We start from the raw sequence: 18703 nt of genomic DNA, 5'->3' as shown, positions 1-18703 counted from the left end.
CAAAGTCCCCTTAATGGCAATACATGAAGCCGTACATATTTATTAAATAAGCAAATATGCATTGGCATAAATGAAGAGAGTAAAAAAGATAATTTGCTATCCCTTTGCTCACGTGTAAAAACAACAAAGCAAAGCAACACACGTTCACAACAAAGCAGCAAGAGAGCGCGTGAGAGAAAGAACGAGAGTGAGAGCGCTCGCGAAAGTGTAGAAGAGAAATATAAGCACTGATAAAGCAACTGTTTTCAATCGCAAGTCATTTAGTTTAGTGCCAAGCGCAGCAGGTGTCACAACAAATAATCGCAGTAATGTTAATCGCAAGTAAATTGTATGTCGTTTGGCTTACACTGCTAATTGCCGTGGAGATTCAAGCACGTGAAGCATTAAAACCGAAACCAGATGTTGAGCAAATAGTTAAAGATATAAATGATCTGCATATAGACGAGCCAAATGAGCGTGGTAAGTTGCCAAGCTGGCAAAAACTTTACAACTTTCTTTTATTTTAGTTACATACATATACATATGTATTTAGTAGAGTTATCATACATATATTCTGTTTTGTTTAGCTACTAGAAGTGACTGCTAATAAAATTTAAAGTTAAAAATAACTTGTCGATTACAAAAGCTCTAAGTTATTTGTCAACTAATGATATAGAAATGAATAATTTTTATTATTGTATATTGTTTACAGAAAAGTAAAAAACGCTACTATTATAAAATGCTAAATGATAAAAGTTTAAGCCTTAACGGTGTTTTGTTTTATTAGCTGCTAATGGAAACACATCTGTCTATATCTATTGTTTATTCATCTAGCGTCAAGCATATAAAACCAGTAATCATTTCTGTTGTCATTAATTTATTTCCACGTTTATTTTAATTCATCTTATAGCAAGCACAACTTATTGTTATTTAACAGCTTACTTTTTTGTATCGTTTAATAATTCCAATAACCATGCTCAGCAGGTGCTCCCTGCCAGTTGGACGTGCCAACAAAGATTTACCCCGGAACGCAGCGGGTGCCAGCCGCTCTACTTGAAGCCGCACAGGGACAGCTATTGGCAGCCGAATGAGGACGGACTGCTGGAGGTGCCACGTGGTGCGAGCATTGAGCTTTATTGCAGTCGCGCCTTTGCGAATGCTAGCAGCGATGGTGCCATAGATGCCCGCCAGCGCTCCATTTACGCGCGCTGCGAGCACGACAGAACCTTCGCTTGGTCTGGGGGCAAGCGTGAACTTGGTGACTTTAGCTGCACACAGCAGCTGAAGTATGTGGCGGAGCGCATGGAAGGGCGGACGTGTGGAGATGCTGCTGTCAGCCCTGGGGCGCGTATTTATCGTGTGGGGTATAACATCAGCGAGTCGCGTTTCGTGCGCACCTTGGAGCTATGTCACGATGCCACCCAGTTGCGCACGCTCTACGCCAATTACCAGCTGACGCCGGCGAATGTGCACTTCCAGCAGCGGGTGAAGCGTGTCAAGTTCAGCGCCGCTGGCCACTTTGTGGGCTATAACATGGAGCGACTGTACGCGCAGCAATACCAGGCGAAACGTGCCGCCCAGCTGCTGCAGCAGCCCGAGCTGGCGGCCAAACTGTTTGACAAAAAGAGGGGTCTTTTTTTGTCACGCGGACACCTGGCCACCAAGTCGGATCTGATTTATGCCAGCCAGCAGCGCAGCAGCTTCACCTACCTGAACGCCATGCCGCAATGGCAGAGCTTGAATGGCGGCAACTGGGCTACGCTAGAAACTAAAACTCGCTTGTTTGTGCAGAGCGAGAAGCTCACGGTGAATGTCTATACGGGCGCCTATGGTGTCATGCCACTAACGGATGAGGCACAAACGAGCTTCTATCTGCTGACAGATGACAACAACAAAGCTGTGCTGCCCGTGCCGCGTCTCTTCTATCGCGTGCTCATTGATACCAAGCAACCTAACCGTGGTCTCGCCATTTTGGGCGTCAACAATCCACACGCCACTCTGCAACAAATTCTGGACTCGTATGTGATATGTGAGCCACTGCAGCCAGAGCTGATACCTTGGCTGCGCCCACTGCAAGAAACGGATCTGAAAAAAGGCTACCTCTATGCCTGTCGCGTATCGGACTTGGCCAAAGTTGTCACGGATTTGCCGGCCCAGTTGCGAGAGGTGCACGAGTTGCTAACTACTTCTCAATAAGATACATATAAATTATTTATTTTAGTCTAATTTATTATTTATATTTATTGTTAACCAATCCAATTATAATTTTTATATATTACTTAATTAATTTATCATATTATTATGCAAATAGTTTAAGGGGGAAGTGCATAAAATACCACAAAAAGATTAAAGTTCAACTTTTTGCAAGAGGCCAGTGACTTGGCCAAAGAATTCATAACTCTGTGATTCGATATCAAATTGATTATCAAATAAAATTTTTTTGCACAAATAATGAAATATTGCCATTGATTACAAATTATTTATATTTAATTTTTTAATATATTTAAAGGCATGGCAAATTACTCCAACAAATATTTGTAAATAAATTTAAAAAAATTAAATGAATTACTTGCACATTAATTCCCACAAGGCGACAATAGTCAAAAGCAAAAGTTTATAAATGTATGTAAATTACAGTTTTCAGCTACAATGTATTAAAATGTAATAACTGGCATAGCCTCTAGTTCGTTTCACAGAAACATTCAAATTACACACAAATTTTAATTTAATGAAAGCTCACTTATAAAATACAAAACACTAACTTGAAATTTATACTGCTGACATGGGCTGCTAGGCATCTGGACCATTTCCCACACAGTAGGTGAGCAGCGATTGCTTACATGAATAATCAATTGCTGCTACACACTATGTAACACATGGCGTATGCTTGATTTGCTGCCCATCATCAGCTTTGATTTGCAGTTGTATAGAAGACCTTGCGCATGGCATCATAGGATGCTGATACATTGTTGCTGGGTATTCGTCTGCGTATCTGGACACCTGGAAGTACGTAAGCCATAGCAAGTTTGGAATTTGTGGCTGTGGGCGCTGGCACAGGTGGTACAACCTGACTGCAGCATGATGACCTTGGCGCAATGCACTTGATGCTGCTGCTACAGCTTAAGCTGGCGTTACTGCTGCTACTGCTGCTGCTGCTGCTGCTGCTGGCGTTCTTGAAGACCATCTCGGAGTGCGCAGGCAAGAGCTCCAGCAGCTCTGGCTCAGTCTTGGACGATTCATAGTCAAAGATAATGTTTTGAAAGACAATATCGTTGGTCTGCAGCATGAAGGGCATGAATAGCTGCGGCTCCTGGCCGGGATATTCGACAAGCACTACGCTCTTGTCCAGCAACAATTTCAATTTGCAATTCATAATTTGCGTTCAACCAAAACTTTTTACTTCGTATACGATTTTTAATCGAATAGCTTACAAGCTACAAAAACAAAGTTTAGAAAAATACTCAGATATATTTGAAGTTTAATGCCTGGACGCAATGAGCTTATGCTTGCGCTGATCTCCTGCGCCCATGTTCTCCGCATTTAGCTGCTTGATGTGCCTACGCGTGGGCTTGACGCCTTTGGCCAGAGGCTGTGGCATCGGCGCTGTTTGCGTTTTGCTAAACATTTGCATGGGATTCACCAGCAGCTGCGTGAGACCCATGGCCTGGGCGGCTACCGATGCAGCAGCCACAGCTGCGGTGGCCGCGGTGCTACTTGCCGATACTTTGCGCTGCGCCACTGGCTGCGGCAGCGCCAGCTGCAGCGACTTTTGCGGCGACCTCGTTGTGTTTTGCGCACACTGAGCCAGCTCACCGGCGGTGACGCGTTTCATGGCTATGCAATGACTAGAAATATGAGGCAGAAATATCTCAGATTCGTAGCCATTGCATTCCGCAAGCACCACGTTACCCTTTGAAATGAGCTTGAGCTCAAAGCGCAGCCTACCGTACTGTGCATTCGCGGCCATAACCAAGTCGGCCTTGTTCAGCTTGAGCTGTTTGGCGGGCGCTAGTCCCGCCGTTGCCGTGGTCAGCTTGCGGTGCTGGTAATGCCCCAGACGCTGCTTACGCTGCCTCAGCGCTGTGACTTGTACTAAGCTCAGTTGGCTCATGCGCAGTCTTGGCTGCCGACTGCAAATGACGTTCACCAGCCCAATGCGTCCATACTGCAGCTGCGGTAGAAATATTTCCGACTCGTAGCCGCTGGCCTCCACCAAAACAACGCACTTATCCGCCAGCAGTTGGATTTGGTATTTGGGCAGCGGCGTCGATGCTGCTCCGCAGCGTTTGTTCATTATCTTGCGGTCGCAGCTGGAATTCATATGTTATAAATCGTTTTCTATTGCTTTAGAGGCTAAATTCACCAATGGGAACGTTGCTTTGGCCAAATTCAATTTCTAATGTATAAACTTGTTGTTAAAGAAGCTTTTCAATCTCTTCTGAATGCGAAACTTGAATTTATCTAACAACCAAACAATTTTGGAATTTTTTTTTATTGAACAACATGTCGCCCAGTTTTGATTAAATTGTCAGTGCAATTGGTTTTGTACCTGTTTAGATGAGAAATATAAAATAAGAACTTATCCTCTTACAGGACATCATTCTCAACTATAATTTGAGTATTCTTAAAAATGCAGAATACAAAAATGTGATGTAAAATTGTTAAAAATAATCCGAGAATTAGCTTTGATAATTTTTTTATTTAAAACAAAAAAACTCAACAAGTACCAATGTTTCTCATTGATTTTGAGTCTTGCACTCTTTGTATTTGCTTTATCGAAGAATACACAGTAATTAACAAATTTAATCAAAAGCCATGGGCAAGATTCTACTTAAAGAATTTTTTTTTATTATTATTGGTATTACTACTACGTATTCCTTCAGAGGATTATTTGGCAATTGGCTGTCGAACAACTATTGGTCCACTCTCATCTCGGTGTATTTCGAATTGGTTTATGCCAAACTCGCGTCTATGAAATTTAAGCTTTAAAGCACTTAAAATTCCATAAATTGCATATTCCTCATTAAGTAATTGGCAAGTAACAATTTTCGTACCTTACGATAAAGCAGTCAATGCATTAAGCTTGACCACCAAATCTCATTTAATTTTCACCTCAGCCCAACCACAAATCGTTGCGGACCGAACCCACAAAACCGCCACGTTCAGCTATCACTGTTCTTACAAAATTCCAATACCAAGCGATTTTCCTAATTGCATCAAAGAGCAGCTGAATTTATGTATGTGCGCTCCCCCTTTTTATCAAACACACACACACACATACAGATACAGACACAGACACAGACACACACTTCCGCATACAACTAGTATTAAATGTCGGGGCAACAGTGGCGCCGGCTGTATTTTATGTGGGAACCATTTGGGTGTGCTTTTTTTTATATTTTATTTTCTGAGAAAAAATGAAAAGGAAAAGCACTGCGGCGCTTTGGCTCTTTGGGCCACTTTATGTTTGCGCGTTGACCAGCTCAGCGTATTATAAAAAATTCAATTATACGCTTTTATAATAGCCTAGCTACGTTTCCACCTAGCTGTCATAGTTTTTGTTTTAATTTCATTTTACACGATTTATTTTGAACAGTGTAATGCACTTTAACTGCCATAGGCGAGCGGTTTGATTAAATATGTATGGGAAAATTTCTCAGAGGAATTGACATAAATTGTGCGCCCAACTTGTTAGAGACAGATATATTCATGGCAAGGCCAAGTAATTCAATCTGACAAAGAGCCGAGAATAAAATAGGCTTAATGTGTGAAAACGTTGACAGCAATGTGCTTGGCCAACGGCAGTTTGTTTCTCTTTTTGCATACACATATTATTTGTTTATGCTCATTTGCCTTTGCTACTTGGGCCTTAGTCTAAGCACATTTGCATAAGAAAGTGTGAAAAGTGTGTTAGTGTTAGTGTATGCCAGTGACATTCTTTCTTTCCTCGTTGACAAATGACTTAAAGCCTTTGGGGAGCAGACTTTGTTTGAAAAGGGTTAAAGTAATTTGTGCCGACTTTTATATATTGAGTGCAAAAGTAGAAAGCAACAAATCAAAACAGTATTATTAATAACAAACAAAAAAGTGTTATATATGCAAATGGAATATTTATAGTTGTCGCACAAGTGACAATCAAATTTTTAAAGCACATAAATATTTGATAATGTTGCCAAAAATAAAATCACATTGCCATAAATCTTATTTATAGCTTACTTGAGGAGATGTTAACGCTGAGCATAGCCAACTTTTTGATGCACTTTGACCGTCCATGCAGGCTTTATAACAAGCCTGTTAAATATTGTTAGCGTAAATAGTTGATTTCGATTTTTAATTATAAGGTTTATCGCATCTGCTTCGGAATTAGAAAGTATCAGCTCTTATAGCCGACTTCTTCGGATAGGACCAAATCATCACAGCTTGTTATGCTGATCAAGACTATGTTTACTCTATAGGATGTGCCCCGCCTTCTTTTACCTGTTACATTCATTACCATTTTTTATTAGAATGCCAAAGTGTATAAAAATATGGGAGCAGTCAAATCAAAGCGCCTTGAAGTATGCTATTAAATAGGGACGCACAGCCAAGTGGAAGTCAAAGCGCAAGTTTCATGCTCAGTTTCGTTTTGGTTTTATGGCGCTAACTTGGTTTGATGACAATGCCTTCAAGCAGTTGTGTGTGTGTGTGTGTGTGTGTGTCGTTTAATCCTGCAACTTATTTAAGTATGCACATACATATAGCGTAGTTGTATGCCTGTCTGCGTGTGTGGGTGTGTTTGTTGCTTGCCGGTCGTTGGCCTGGCGGACACATACTTATAACACAGCCACGCGCACCGCACTTTCACTTTACATAAGCTCTTTGTAGTGCTTACAGCCTGACACTTTCCAACACAAGCCTTCCAGCTACAGTTGCGCACAAATGTCTGTGTCTCATGTGTGCTTGTGTGTGTGTGTTGACAAACACTTGATAATTCCTTGCATACACGCACTTTGCCTTGAATATGCTCGAGATATGTACTAAGTGTCTGTCAGATAATCTTATGTAACCAGTGGATAGCTTGGGCCAGCTGCCAGTTGCTGCTTCTGCTTCTGCTTTTGCTGCTGCTTATCGCTTTTATTGCTGTTGGTTGTGACCGCAAGGGTCTCTTGAATTATTTTAAATTGTTGGCTGGCTTGTACTTAGATCAAATATTCATGCGTAGCGCAAATAAAAATAAAAATAAAAATAAAAATAAAAATAAAATAATGAACATGAGATGCAGACTGAGCTTATTGTCTGAGCCGCATTAAATGCTTAAAAGCACATTTCAACTTAAAGTTAACTAGCTTTCACTTACTTTTACTTAAATATACGTACATATGTATGTATGTGTATATGTGATTTGCTGGTTGATAATGGACACTTGCTGTGTTAATTTAATTAACGTGAAAAGTGCTGAAATTACTTTTCTGTAAAGTTTCACCTCTCTCTCGCTCCCGTTCTCTCTCTCTCTCTCTCTCTCTATGTTTATTCTGCCTGGTTGGCAAAAGGCTTGAGCGCCGGCGGGGCCATAGATCAAAGTTGTGCGCTCCTGCCACCAACTGTGCAGCACACCACAGGACGTATACGTAATGTGGGTATAAGCATTGCCTGCGTTTCGCTTGTGTAACAGCGTGCGTGTGTCTGCTGCTCTATGTCAGCAGGTGCGCAAGTGAGCAACGCTAAACTAGGTCAGTGCGAGCGCTTGTGCCCTGCCAATAAAATTTAATGCGTTGGAGTGTGTGCATTGAGCTATTTGCAGTCGCTTGTTGATATTTTTTAATATTTATGGAATTTTTAAATGTGCATTAAGTGTGTGTTGTGTGTTGTGGCTCTTGTCGCCGTTATAGCAGCACATTTTAACATTTAAATAGAAATAACCGCATTGGAATTGTATCATTTATTTTAAATTAACAAATTATATGCTGGTCATAGTGCCAGATACAAAACAGTCAGCGGACCCTACAAACTTTACACTCAAGCGGCTTTGCACAATGGGCACGCACAACATTTTCAATTAGCTTAAACTTTCAGCTGTTAATTGAAGCTGTCAGCAGCATACTATACAAAAATGAAATGAAAAGTAATAAATACTTACGACGGAAAAAAGCAATGTTTATAATTAGAAATTGAAGCATGAAAGCTGAATTTGTTAAGTATAATGCTTCACTAAACAATACAGTGCTGAACAATTCAAGTGCAAGTAATGCGATTGCGATAGCGACGACTGACAAATGAAATGTCTACGCAATAAAATGGCAAACTGTCGTCAAACGGAAATCTGTCAAGTGAGCGAGGTGACAGCAGTGTGGATGAGCTGGTGCTGGCGCTGGCGCACCGGATAACCATGGAGCCGGATAGCAGTTAAAGACGCTGCCCAGGATACACACACACACACACACATACATTCAGCTTGACAGTTTGGCTCAGGCCTCAGGCCATTGTCTGCTGACAACAACGGAAATTATTGTTGCCACAAATATTTCTATGCAATATATTAAATTTTTTAAAGCAATGCAGCCGGGCATGCCGCATGAGCACTCGAAGTTTAAGCTATAGCCCAACAGTAAAATGCTTTGTAGGTTAAAAACACACTGCCAGCATTTGTTCATTCATTAATTAACTTGTTCTAGAGCAGTAGAGAAACTGTGTAGACAAATTGCTCTTGTTGCGGTTGTTGCCTTGTGGAAAGTCTTGGTAATTGCATTGTTTGACAAAGGGGCCCAATCTCTGTGTGTGACCTTTTGACAGTTTATAGCCCTAACTTATGATATGTATGTATATGTAGCATGTGCATTGCCTTTGGCGCTCAACGGGCTGCAGACACGATGAAAACTTTTGGTAATCCTTGTTGACTCTTGAACTTACTTGACAGGCTGCAGCTGATGCAGATCTTTGGTTTATTGAAGATGATGCTTGTAAAAAATAGAAGAAGAAAAAGTAAGTAAATTTCATTTTCTTAGATTTTTGCCCAACATTTTTGTCTTTGACGTTTCATTGCAAACTTGTTGAAGCGTTTCAATTAAAACTTGAAAACTTGTTGACATTTATCGAATACAGCAAGCGTAGACAAAGTCATCTTTGCAGTTACTTACACACGGTCACACACACACACACATACAGATACACTGGAAGGGTCTTGAGTATTAGGTGTGTGTGCTTCGACTGCTTTGTCCTCCCACCAACTTTTGTGGTAGCACAAAAAGACAGTTGACAGTTCAACTTAACGTCATTGTTGAACTTGCTTAGAATGCATCTGAGCTGCTCGGCAAGTTTATTGATGAAATTTTCCATTTAAGCCAATAACAATATAGGAATTATTTAGCTATAGTGTCATTTATAGCCTTATGTCAAGCTTGGGCAAGTTAATTAAGCCATGTGCTGGCTATGCAAAAGTGTCGCAAATTCAATTTCGAAAGTTCAAACTTAATTGAGCTTTTATTAGAAATAAAATACAAAATATTCTTTACTGTCTGCTAGACCGAAAATATATATAAGGGAGCAGTCAACTTTGTGTGGAGTGGGCGAGAGATTAGGTACACTGTACATAACACAAAAGCAATGCATAAACGTAGATACAATGATTTATAAATTAATTTTTGTGCCATGTTGTGGCAAATTAATTAAACGCATAAATGCAATAATATGTAAATATGTGTGTGTTTGTTTTCTTTTTACCCATTTCTGATTATTCTATTATTTAATGGGCTTGTCAATTGTGTACAGCGTTTATTTATTTATCAACTGACCTGTTTAATTTTTTATTCGTATTTGTGTTTATTTATTAAGTGCAGCTTAATTAATTTGACTTTGCACTAAAAACATTGTGTATGGGCAACATAAATTGCTTTTCTAGCTGCGTAGACATACATATATAATCCAATTAATGCGCAAGGACAGCACCTTGTTCCTTTTAGCTGCTTTTTGAGCACTAATTGGTTTACAGCCAAAGGTTTCATCGGCAGTGTAAAGCGTCATAGCCTAAGTGCTCTGCCAGAGATAGCTCTAAAGTCTCCCTCTAAAATCGACACACACACACACACACAAACAGACTACACACATGCAGGTATGAACGGTTAATTGACTTTAGACAAAGGTTACATAATTGCCATGTGGGTAACGACCAATCACACAGTCTAATTGAAAGTTGCGCCAAACGGTAACCAAATGGCTTTTGTGCACCCTTTGCTATAACTTATATATTGTATAGAAGGATTAAATGCATTTAAGCTCAAAACGCTGGATAGGTCTCAAATTAATTTACCACCGCCCAACAGAACGTAACAGTTGTGATCGGCTTAACAGTAACAGCGCGCTGTTAAGCCTGCGGCTTTAACAGCCAACGCAAGCAGCTCAGCGGCTTTAACAGCCAACGCAAGCAGCTCAGCTGTTAAAGCCTTAGCTCTGGTTGTGTCTTTGAATAATTAACATTAAAATTATTTGCTTGGTCGCATCTCAAAGCGTTTGTTGAAAAGTCAAATTAAGCAGCATTATTTCATAAAAAAAGTTATGCAGCTTGCTGATAGCCAAAGTTGTAATCGATTTAAGCGCACTTAAAAGAATAATTTACATATTTATGGCCAAACAAGTGGGAATATTAATAAACTTGCTTTGCAATGAACAAGCAGCAAAAAATGTGGGAAATTTTTTTTATAATTAACTTATGTTATAATATGTATGCTTGCCGTAAAATAATATTTAATTATGAAATTTAAAGCACAATTCATCTGAACTCTTGACATATCAGTGCTTAATAAACCGGTTGCAATTGAAAATTAAAGCTTTTTGCTTTTATTAAGTGAGTTTCATACAAAGAGTTGAATGCATGCTTTTAGTTAATTTTAAATTTCAATTACTTAGCATCAAGAGGCGCTTAGCAATCGCTTTGACATTTCGATTTAGTGCTTAGTAGCTCAGACTTAAGCCAGCAGGCAACAGCAAACAGACATTAAGAAATGTTGTAGCACAAAAGTGCCAACATTGTCTGATTAGCAATTGCAATTTTACTGTAGACCACAATACAAAGTGCATTGCATTGGAATTTTAGCATTTACTTAGACTTTACTCTCAGTTCTTTGCATTTGCATTCAAATTGTTTGATTTTGGATTGGTTGGTCAACAGCTGTTTGCTTTGGGCGTCCTATCAGCTTGTTTACAATGCGTTGACATATTTGTTTAGCACTCAACTGTGGCTTAAACTTTTGCAGATTTATTGCACGCACGCACACACACACGCACACAAACACAGACATATACATAGGTATTGCCAGGTTTACAAATGTGTAAAACATGGTTGACATATTATGCTCAGCGCTAATGCACTCGATCTAAATAATTGAGGGGTTGTGCTTTTGTTGTTGGCGCATTGTCACACATTGCGTATACGCAATTTGCATTGCAATGCATTGAGAGGCTCCCAAGGCACTTTCAACGGCACTCGACACACGGCAAGCTGGCTGCCTATTGTCTATTAAATGACAATTTCAATTTGTTGCGCACCTTGCCAAAGAGAGCGCAGAAGAGAGAGAAAGAGCGAGAGAGAGAGAGAGCTGGAGAGAAATGTTAGTTATATTCATACACACAGCTGTCAGCTTCACATACAACTTGTTTTCTCACTCTCTTTAACGCTCTGCCTGTCTCTGTTGTTTTCAGTTCATTGAATTTCCATGCGTAATTTATTTAATTATTACTTAAGCCGCAGCACAGCTGACAAAATGTCATGTCAGTGCTAATTTCACTCAATTGAATTTACGAAAAGGACAAAACCAATCTTATTACACACACAAGAGAGAGTTGCATTTGAAATGCAAAAATAAATAAATAAATAAGTGAGGCAAGCTATAAGCTTTAGCGTTTGCTTGAGGTAATGCAGCAGCTGAAAATAATAAATTATTTGAAGCAATTATACTATGTAAACAGTTAATATAGGCCGGAGAACGATGCTGTTCGTGTGAGCATTTTAAATATTTACTTTTTTACTTTTATTTTATGCATGCGAACTTTCACGAATTGCAGTTTTCACGCAGAAATCAACACATTGGTAACAAGGATGTGCATGCGCGTAGGGGCAATAATTCTTCAGCTTACCTGAGGCAAGCTGTATGGACTCTGGCGACGACTGGCTGTGGTAGCCGCAGGTGATTAACTGCCTGGCCAGAGGCGCACTGTAGTATACGGTAAGCATCATTAACTTGCTTGTTGTTAAAGCGCAGTTAAAGTTTGTTAAAGTAGTTGCTGGCATAAAGTAAAACAGGCAGCTGCACTTAATTCTACACGGCAGCAGCAGCAACAGCAGCAGCAGCGTTCATAACAAAGAATGAAGGCGAAAAAGAAAGCAACAAGGAAAAACTTTGTTACTTATTGTTGTGCCTTTGCCATAACGCGCTGTATGCCCGTGTAATCTACTCAAGGCGCATGCATATTTAATGCTGACTAATGTAGAAAATTGTGCAGAGAAATTTACCTGTTGCTGGCTGTCTGCTGTCTGATTAAGCGCACTAAAGTAAAGTGAGCCATGCGCACTAATATCAAATTTAGCTCGGCAGTGCGTACAAAGCAAACTGTCAGACAATTGCATAAAAAGCATCATTAAAGCAAAAGCTAATGGCACCAACAACAAATACTCAAATTCATAAATAGAATGCGGCGACTGGTTGCTGCATGCAACAAAGGCCAAACATCGAGTGGAAATTGCGCAACCCAACATTAACGAGCATCAGCGAAAAATTTGCAACTTACGACTAAAGCTTGTGGGTGGGTGGGTGGTTGGTTGGAGGGAGGGAGGCGTGTTTCATGTGCTATTTGCATTGTTTTGCGAAAATGTTGCCAAGTAAATTATGCAGCAGCAAACAGTAGCTGCAAAAGTTAAGCGCACTTGCAAAACGCAATTTACCCGCTGCCTTTCTACAAAACAACTTTTTGCCTAAGAATGTCTTTGTAGCCAGCTCTCTACTGCTGTTGCTGCTTCGCTTGTTTTGTTGTCTGTTGTTTTTTAATAAGCTTAATAACTTTGCAATTTGTTTGGCTGCAATCAGCGCTTGGACAGCAGCGGCAGCACCAGCAGCAGCGACAACAAATATGCCTGGACAGCACATGGCGTATACTCAATTTTAACTGCAAATTATGCAAGCGCAGCGACAACAAATTAATTTTCAACATTTTATACAATTTGGACAACAAATTTGCATGCAAACCAACTAAAGTTGTAGCCAAAGCTTGAGTTTGAGTTCCACAGCATGGCAAATATAGCGTTACGCGTTACGCATACGCCATGTGAGACACATCAAACAGCACAACGTTCCAAAACCACAAAACACACATGGCGGCCAGTTGATAACCAAGACACTGAATGACAACAACAGCGCACAAAAACAAAAAATCACTCACTCCCAAACAGTTCGTCAAACAGTCTGCCAGTTATTCATGCATTCAGTTAGTTACATAGTTGGGTGGTGGGTTAGTGGGTGGGTGGGTTGGTTGGTTGGTTGGTTGGTTGGGTGGTTTGTTACCTAAATGGCTGGTCAGTTGGTTCGACGCTTACAGATTTTTTGGCATGCATGCGGTGTTAGCTAGCTGACAACATGGGGCCACAGCTGCGCTCAACTAAAATCCAAACGCACAAACATATACCCAATGTCTATACACTGAAAGAAATCAGCAGCGTAACTGCGTAAGACAAATAGACTAGTCACAAGTCACAAGATGACTGCCAGCCTATCGATCAAGTAAAGCTAAGCAATTTTTTAAGGGATATGCAGATAAAAAACTTTTCATTTGTATTGGCTGATTAGAAGCTTAAGTTTTGTATATTTTTAAAGGTAAATATAATACAATGTATTGTAATATAGAGAATAGAATTAATATTTTTTTAAATTATAATGAAAAATAATCGCATAAAGGTATTTTCTGATTCGTTATTATTATTTAACAGCTTTGGTATCATGTTCAATTGGAAGTTGCAAAGTGAATTCCATTAAAATTTACGTTAGTTAGTAATCAAATTTCCTTTAAATCATTTAGCCTATTTAATATAATTTTATTTATATTTTCAGTGCTGTATGTTAACTTTTCTATTGAATTTTTTTATGACCCTTCGTCCTATATACTTCTGCTTATATAAACGTCTCTGCGTGTGTGGGGTTGACAGTTAACTGCTTTAGCCGCGTGCCAGGTAAATAAATCAAACAAAAATGGCGGCTTCGCCTACGTGACAAAGTCAGTTGCACGACCATAGACATAGCTAAAGCCCACCAACTGAACAATTTTGACTGATTAGCAGTCGTCTGCTTATGACACAAAACTGCTCCGAGGTGTAGAGTACAACAGCAACAGTTGCCGCATATCTGTGACACAAATTGCTGCAGCAGTTAACAGACAAACAGACTGCCAGTCAGTCAGTCAGGCGGGCGGTCAGGCAGCTTAGCATTGACAAATGTACCAAAAACTTTGCTGTGTGTTGTTCTCCTATTGATAGCAGCAACACACACAGGCAGACATTTTGTATTGAATCCATTAAGCTGCTATAGAAAGTCGGCGAAGGTTAACGCTGCTTAAAGTTTGAAGTGAATATTTCAGCAAATTCACGGAACAGAATATGAACTATCGTGACTCAGCAACTGTACATGCAATGTGTGCATAATATTATGCTGAGCTTAGTTATGCCACGCCCACAATTAGCTGCGCCCGTTGTTTATGTTTGCCTTGTGGCATGTGATCACTCAATTTGAATTTAATTTGTGGCTGTCAAGCAAATGAAAATTAGTTTGCGCATAATTTGCATAAACTAGAGCGTTGTAACTTAAGCAACTGCTAAATTGCTTGGAAATTATTAAAGCGCTTAACAATCTCTTCCTTGCTTTAAACAATATTTGAGCAAGTCCTTAGCTTCAGCTGTCGTTGTTAAGCTCTAAAGCAGCACAAGTCTGCAAGCAACAGCAGCAACAGCAGCAGCTGCAGTCAAAGCTTTAGCCATTTGTGGTTTGCTGACTTGAATGCAAGCAACAAAAAAAAACCAGCACGCATTAATGCTAGGCGCAGACAACTTTTTGATACACTTTGTGGCGCCAGCGAGGTGTTAGCAAGTGTCCTCCATGAAAAAAATAAATACATTTACATATGTCCAAATTTAATTATCCGCTACTTAGAAGGCTTAAATTAAAAATATACAAAATATTTTATATATACCATAATTTGCGCAGCTTCATGATACCCTTTTCCAAAAATGGGAATGTGTATAAAAATGGAGACGAAAATATTTTGGCACTTTGCTTTGGGCCTTTTCTCGACTAATTCGGTTTTTGTTTATCTCACACACATGCACATTCAATGGGCACTGCATTGCCTTTGGCCTGGCGTCTAGCTGTTGAGAGCAAACTGCAATTTGGTCGCTTTAGTGCTGCCTGAGGACAGCTGGTGTCTCTCAATGCATATGCTGAAGCGGATTAACGTGCCACAAGCAGCCAAAAAGTGTTGCGGATTTTTAGTTGCAGCTGCAGTGGCAGTGGCAGTGGCAGGCCCCATCTTGCTTGTTAGCTAACTAACTAAAAAGAGCACTAAAGGAATTGCGACAAAATAGAGTTTGCCACTGTCGACGACGACGACGACGACAGCTGGCAACCGCTTTAAATAATTAATTGTATAAAGCAAGTGTTGAGGCTTGTCTTAACCTTTTATTGTTGTTGCTTAGCATTTCACTAACTTGTCAATTTTAGATTTCGGGTTTTAAAATTCAATTCATATATTCTATAGAGCCTCGTTCTTCAACATGAACAGCAGCAACATAATCGATGTGCAGCTGCAAAAGGGCCGTGAGAAGCAAATGGACGAGATGCTGCAGCAAATCAAAGAGAACGAAGCCAAGGCGAAACAGCTGCAAGCAGCCGTCCGCAAATTGCCACACACGCCAGCCAATTGTCCTGTATGCCGCAACACGGTTGTCTTTCCCACCAATCTCTTAACGCATCTGCTGCACAAGCACGTGGGTGCGCCATTCTCAATGCACGCGGAGATCTATGAGCAGCAGCCCTTGGTCGTGTGCTTTGATCCTTTGTGCAATGTGCACGGCAATAATCACTGTTTGGCCTCCTTGCTGTACGGCGGTGTGAGGGACCGGCCCGAGACGCGTCCTGGCCTGAGCTACTTAAGTCGGCTCAACTCGGCGCTCATACGGGATAATCAGCGCTACAACAATTATCTGCCCATTATGCTGCTCGCCTGCCGCAGCACCTGGTATGCGCAGCTTGGGGATAAGCACTTGGAGCGTGAGCTGAGTCGCATCAATGGCCACAAGGCGGGTCTCAATGTCATTTGGCTTGTGGCGCCCAAAACCACGCGCAAGCTCTACTTCCAGCTAACCATCTACGATCGCTACCATCTCAATATCCGCAGCGTCAAGGGCACGGTGCGCAACTACACAAGTTCTCAGAATCCCAGCGACTTTATGCCGCATGAGCACAACTATTTGCTGCTGTGTGACGAGGAGCTCGATGAGCTGCTGCAGCCCAGCTATAGCTCAGCCAGCAAGGAGCCGCGGCAAGGCGTCACTATTGAGCTCATACTTTTTGAGAATCCAGCGGCATCTTTGCGGCACTTCAATGGAAACGAACTTCAAACGGCTTTGCAATCAGCTCAGGCTGAAATGTTGGGCTATTCACTCTCCTTCAGTAAGCTGCATGACTAGAGTTAACCTAACGCATAGCAACTGAATGTCGCTATTAGCTGCGCATCATTATTGTTTAAAGTACAGAGCTCTAGTCCTAGTGCACACTTCAGTTTAGCAGAAAATTACAGTTTAAGTTACAGTTTAATTATGTAAATATATAAAAGTAAAATATTGAATGTGTAGATTGTCTTATTTATTTCTAAATTCCAAATTAATACATAAAGAATTTTGCAATTTATACGTTGCATCCCACAGAAATCCCAACTTTGGAAACATTCAGCACACAACATGGGAAGTTAGCAGTTTATACTCATTCATAATTTTTTTATTGCGTTTTCAGATGATATTCTAATTCAGCTGAGCTTTATATTTTAATTTAAAACATTTAGAAAAAGAAAAGAAACTTGGGGATTTGCTCGTAAGAGTGAAAAAGTCTTGTTAGGAATAACAAGTTATATAAATTTTTCTTTTACGTTATTTTTAGAACATATTAAATATTTATTATAATTATTTTTAAATACTTTTTTATTTACATTTGCCGTCGAATGTCCATAGCTGACATTAAATAAATAAACATATAGGTAAATAAAATAGCTACAGAATAAATTGAAATGCACTTAAATATATAAGCTTAATCCGATAAATACTTGTAGTAACTTATTTTCATAAATAAGGGATTTCTTTCACAAATTGCGCAACAAAAATGACTAAATAGCGTAGTTTTCTATGTATTAATTAAACATTTGTTATTTATTGTCCAGCAGGACAGCAAAGCGATTCAGTCTGCTGGTCAAGCCAAGCTATTCTGCTTTATATATGCATAGAGAATTGTGCCTTTAAGAGAATTAGTTCAAAACAAAGCCAAAGCATTACGTGACTGGCATACAATATGAAAACTGGCAAACTGGCAAACTGGCACACAGAACTTAAGCCAAAACTTAAAGCCGCAGCTGTGTTTATTTGAGTGTGTGAGCTCACTTAAGACTGCATGCTGTTCAATTTAAGTGCTCGAGTGCGTAAGTTTATAATTATTTAATAAGCTGACAGCTGATTGAAAACCAAGGGCGCATTAGTGCCACGCCAAAGGGGAAGCAAGCAGGCGGTCAAGCACAAATGCAATTCCAACTGCTGCAGGTGTGTGCATTAAGCAGCTTTCTGCACACACACGCACGCACACACATATCACGTATACGCACATTGTTGGTTATGCAGGCAAGCATGCAAAATGCCATGTAAATGACGCTAATTGTATTACAATTTGCTTGAATGCTTAAAACCAGGTACTGGCAAATCACAAACCGCTTAGTTTGGATATTATATGGCCATGTGGCAAGCTAAACTGCTGCTGGGTGGATAACAATTGTTGCGCATTTCAATTTGCACCTCAGGGCCACACCCACAACCACTCACATCCCCATTACCCATGCAATTTTAATAATGGAAACAGCAAGCTGAATAAAGCCGCTAATGAAGCTCAGTGGATTGTCAAGGGTGTTAAATCAAATGCTACGACTTTGACAGTCTTAAAATCTGACGTTTTCTCCATCTGCTAAGACCAAAACGTTATTGGGCACTAAAAATACCTCATGAAGTCATTTTTCTTTTCTGAAACCAAAAAAAATACAAGTTCTAGCCTGACCTGATTGGGTTGCTCCCAGTCCTTGCAACAAATGTTGGATCTGTTTTTTATATTACCAATAAGTGAGGCCACTGTAAGGTGGCCTACCGGATTAACCTATATATTACCAATCATATAACTTTCATTTCTACAAATTATTTATTAAAAATATTTATGTGTAATCATTTTTATATATTTATAAAATACTTTCTCATTTAATGTTATCTATCCATAGTTGGGATTAATAAAATAAATAAATAACTATAAGATATCCATACCCAATTATCTCAACAAATGTTGTAATTGAACCTAATTTTTCCCATTACAATTTTATTGGTTCTTCTTTCCATTCTTTAAACATTGAATTTAAGATATATTATATTATTAAATTGTTTCTCTTGTTATAAGTATGTTCTTACTTTTTAGTA

At 39.8% G+C, this 18703-nt stretch overlaps 3 protein-coding genes across 4 annotated transcripts; 2 read left to right on the top strand and 1 right to left on the bottom strand.

Moving 5' to 3' along the window:
- The first annotated feature begins 389 nt into the window (after window positions 1–389).
- Window positions 390–2213, top strand: LOC108598940. Its single transcript, XM_017985706.2, has 2 exons — window positions 390–459; window positions 961–2213. The coding sequence occupies exons 1-2, from the start codon at window positions 451–453 to the stop codon at window positions 2173–2175; spliced, it is 1224 nt and encodes a 407-aa protein (XP_017841195.2). The 5' UTR covers window positions 390–450; the 3' UTR covers window positions 2176–2213.
- A 1121-nt stretch (window positions 2214–3334) lies between these two features.
- Window positions 3335–4487, bottom strand: LOC108598731. Of its 2 annotated transcripts, none has more exons than XM_017985463.2 (2): window positions 3465–4487; window positions 3335–3413 (listed from the first exon to the last, which is right to left on the bottom strand). In XM_017985463.2, exons 1-2 carry the CDS (start codon window positions 4298–4300, stop codon window positions 3407–3409), a joined length of 843 nt encoding a protein of 280 aa, XP_017840952.2. In that variant the 5' UTR covers window positions 4301–4487; the 3' UTR covers window positions 3335–3406. The 2 variants fall into 2 exon arrangements, with proteins under 2 accessions (XP_017840952.2, XP_017840953.2); XM_017985464.2 differs by lacking the exon at window positions 3335–3413 and having other exon boundaries at window positions 3436–4289; window positions 4343–4487.
- Window positions 4488–15760: 11273 nt separating this feature from the next.
- On the top strand, window positions 15761–16675 carry LOC108598157. The gene has a single exon (XM_017984774.1). It carries the CDS (start codon window positions 15761–15763, stop codon window positions 16673–16675), a length of 915 nt encoding a protein of 304 aa, XP_017840263.1.
- The last annotated feature ends 2028 nt before the right edge of the window (window positions 16676–18703 follow it).

The sequence above is a fragment of the Drosophila busckii genome, chromosome 3L (genome assembly GCF_011750605.1).
Source record: "Drosophila busckii strain San Diego stock center, stock number 13000-0081.31 chromosome 3L, ASM1175060v1, whole genome shotgun sequence".
Classification (NCBI taxonomy): Eukaryota; Metazoa; Arthropoda; class Insecta; order Diptera; family Drosophilidae; genus Drosophila; species Drosophila busckii.
Note: the sequence above shows the minus strand (reverse complement) of the source record. Positions and strands in the feature narration are given on the sequence as shown.

Coding starts and splice junctions, on each gene's coding strand:
- LOC108598731 (XM_017985463.2), bottom strand. CDS start 4,300: ATGAATTCCAGCTGCGACCGCAAGATAATGAACAAACGCTGCGGAGCA.
- LOC108598157 (XM_017984774.1), top strand. CDS start 15,761: ATGAACAGCAGCAACATAATCGATGTGCAGCTGCAAAAGGGCCGTGAG.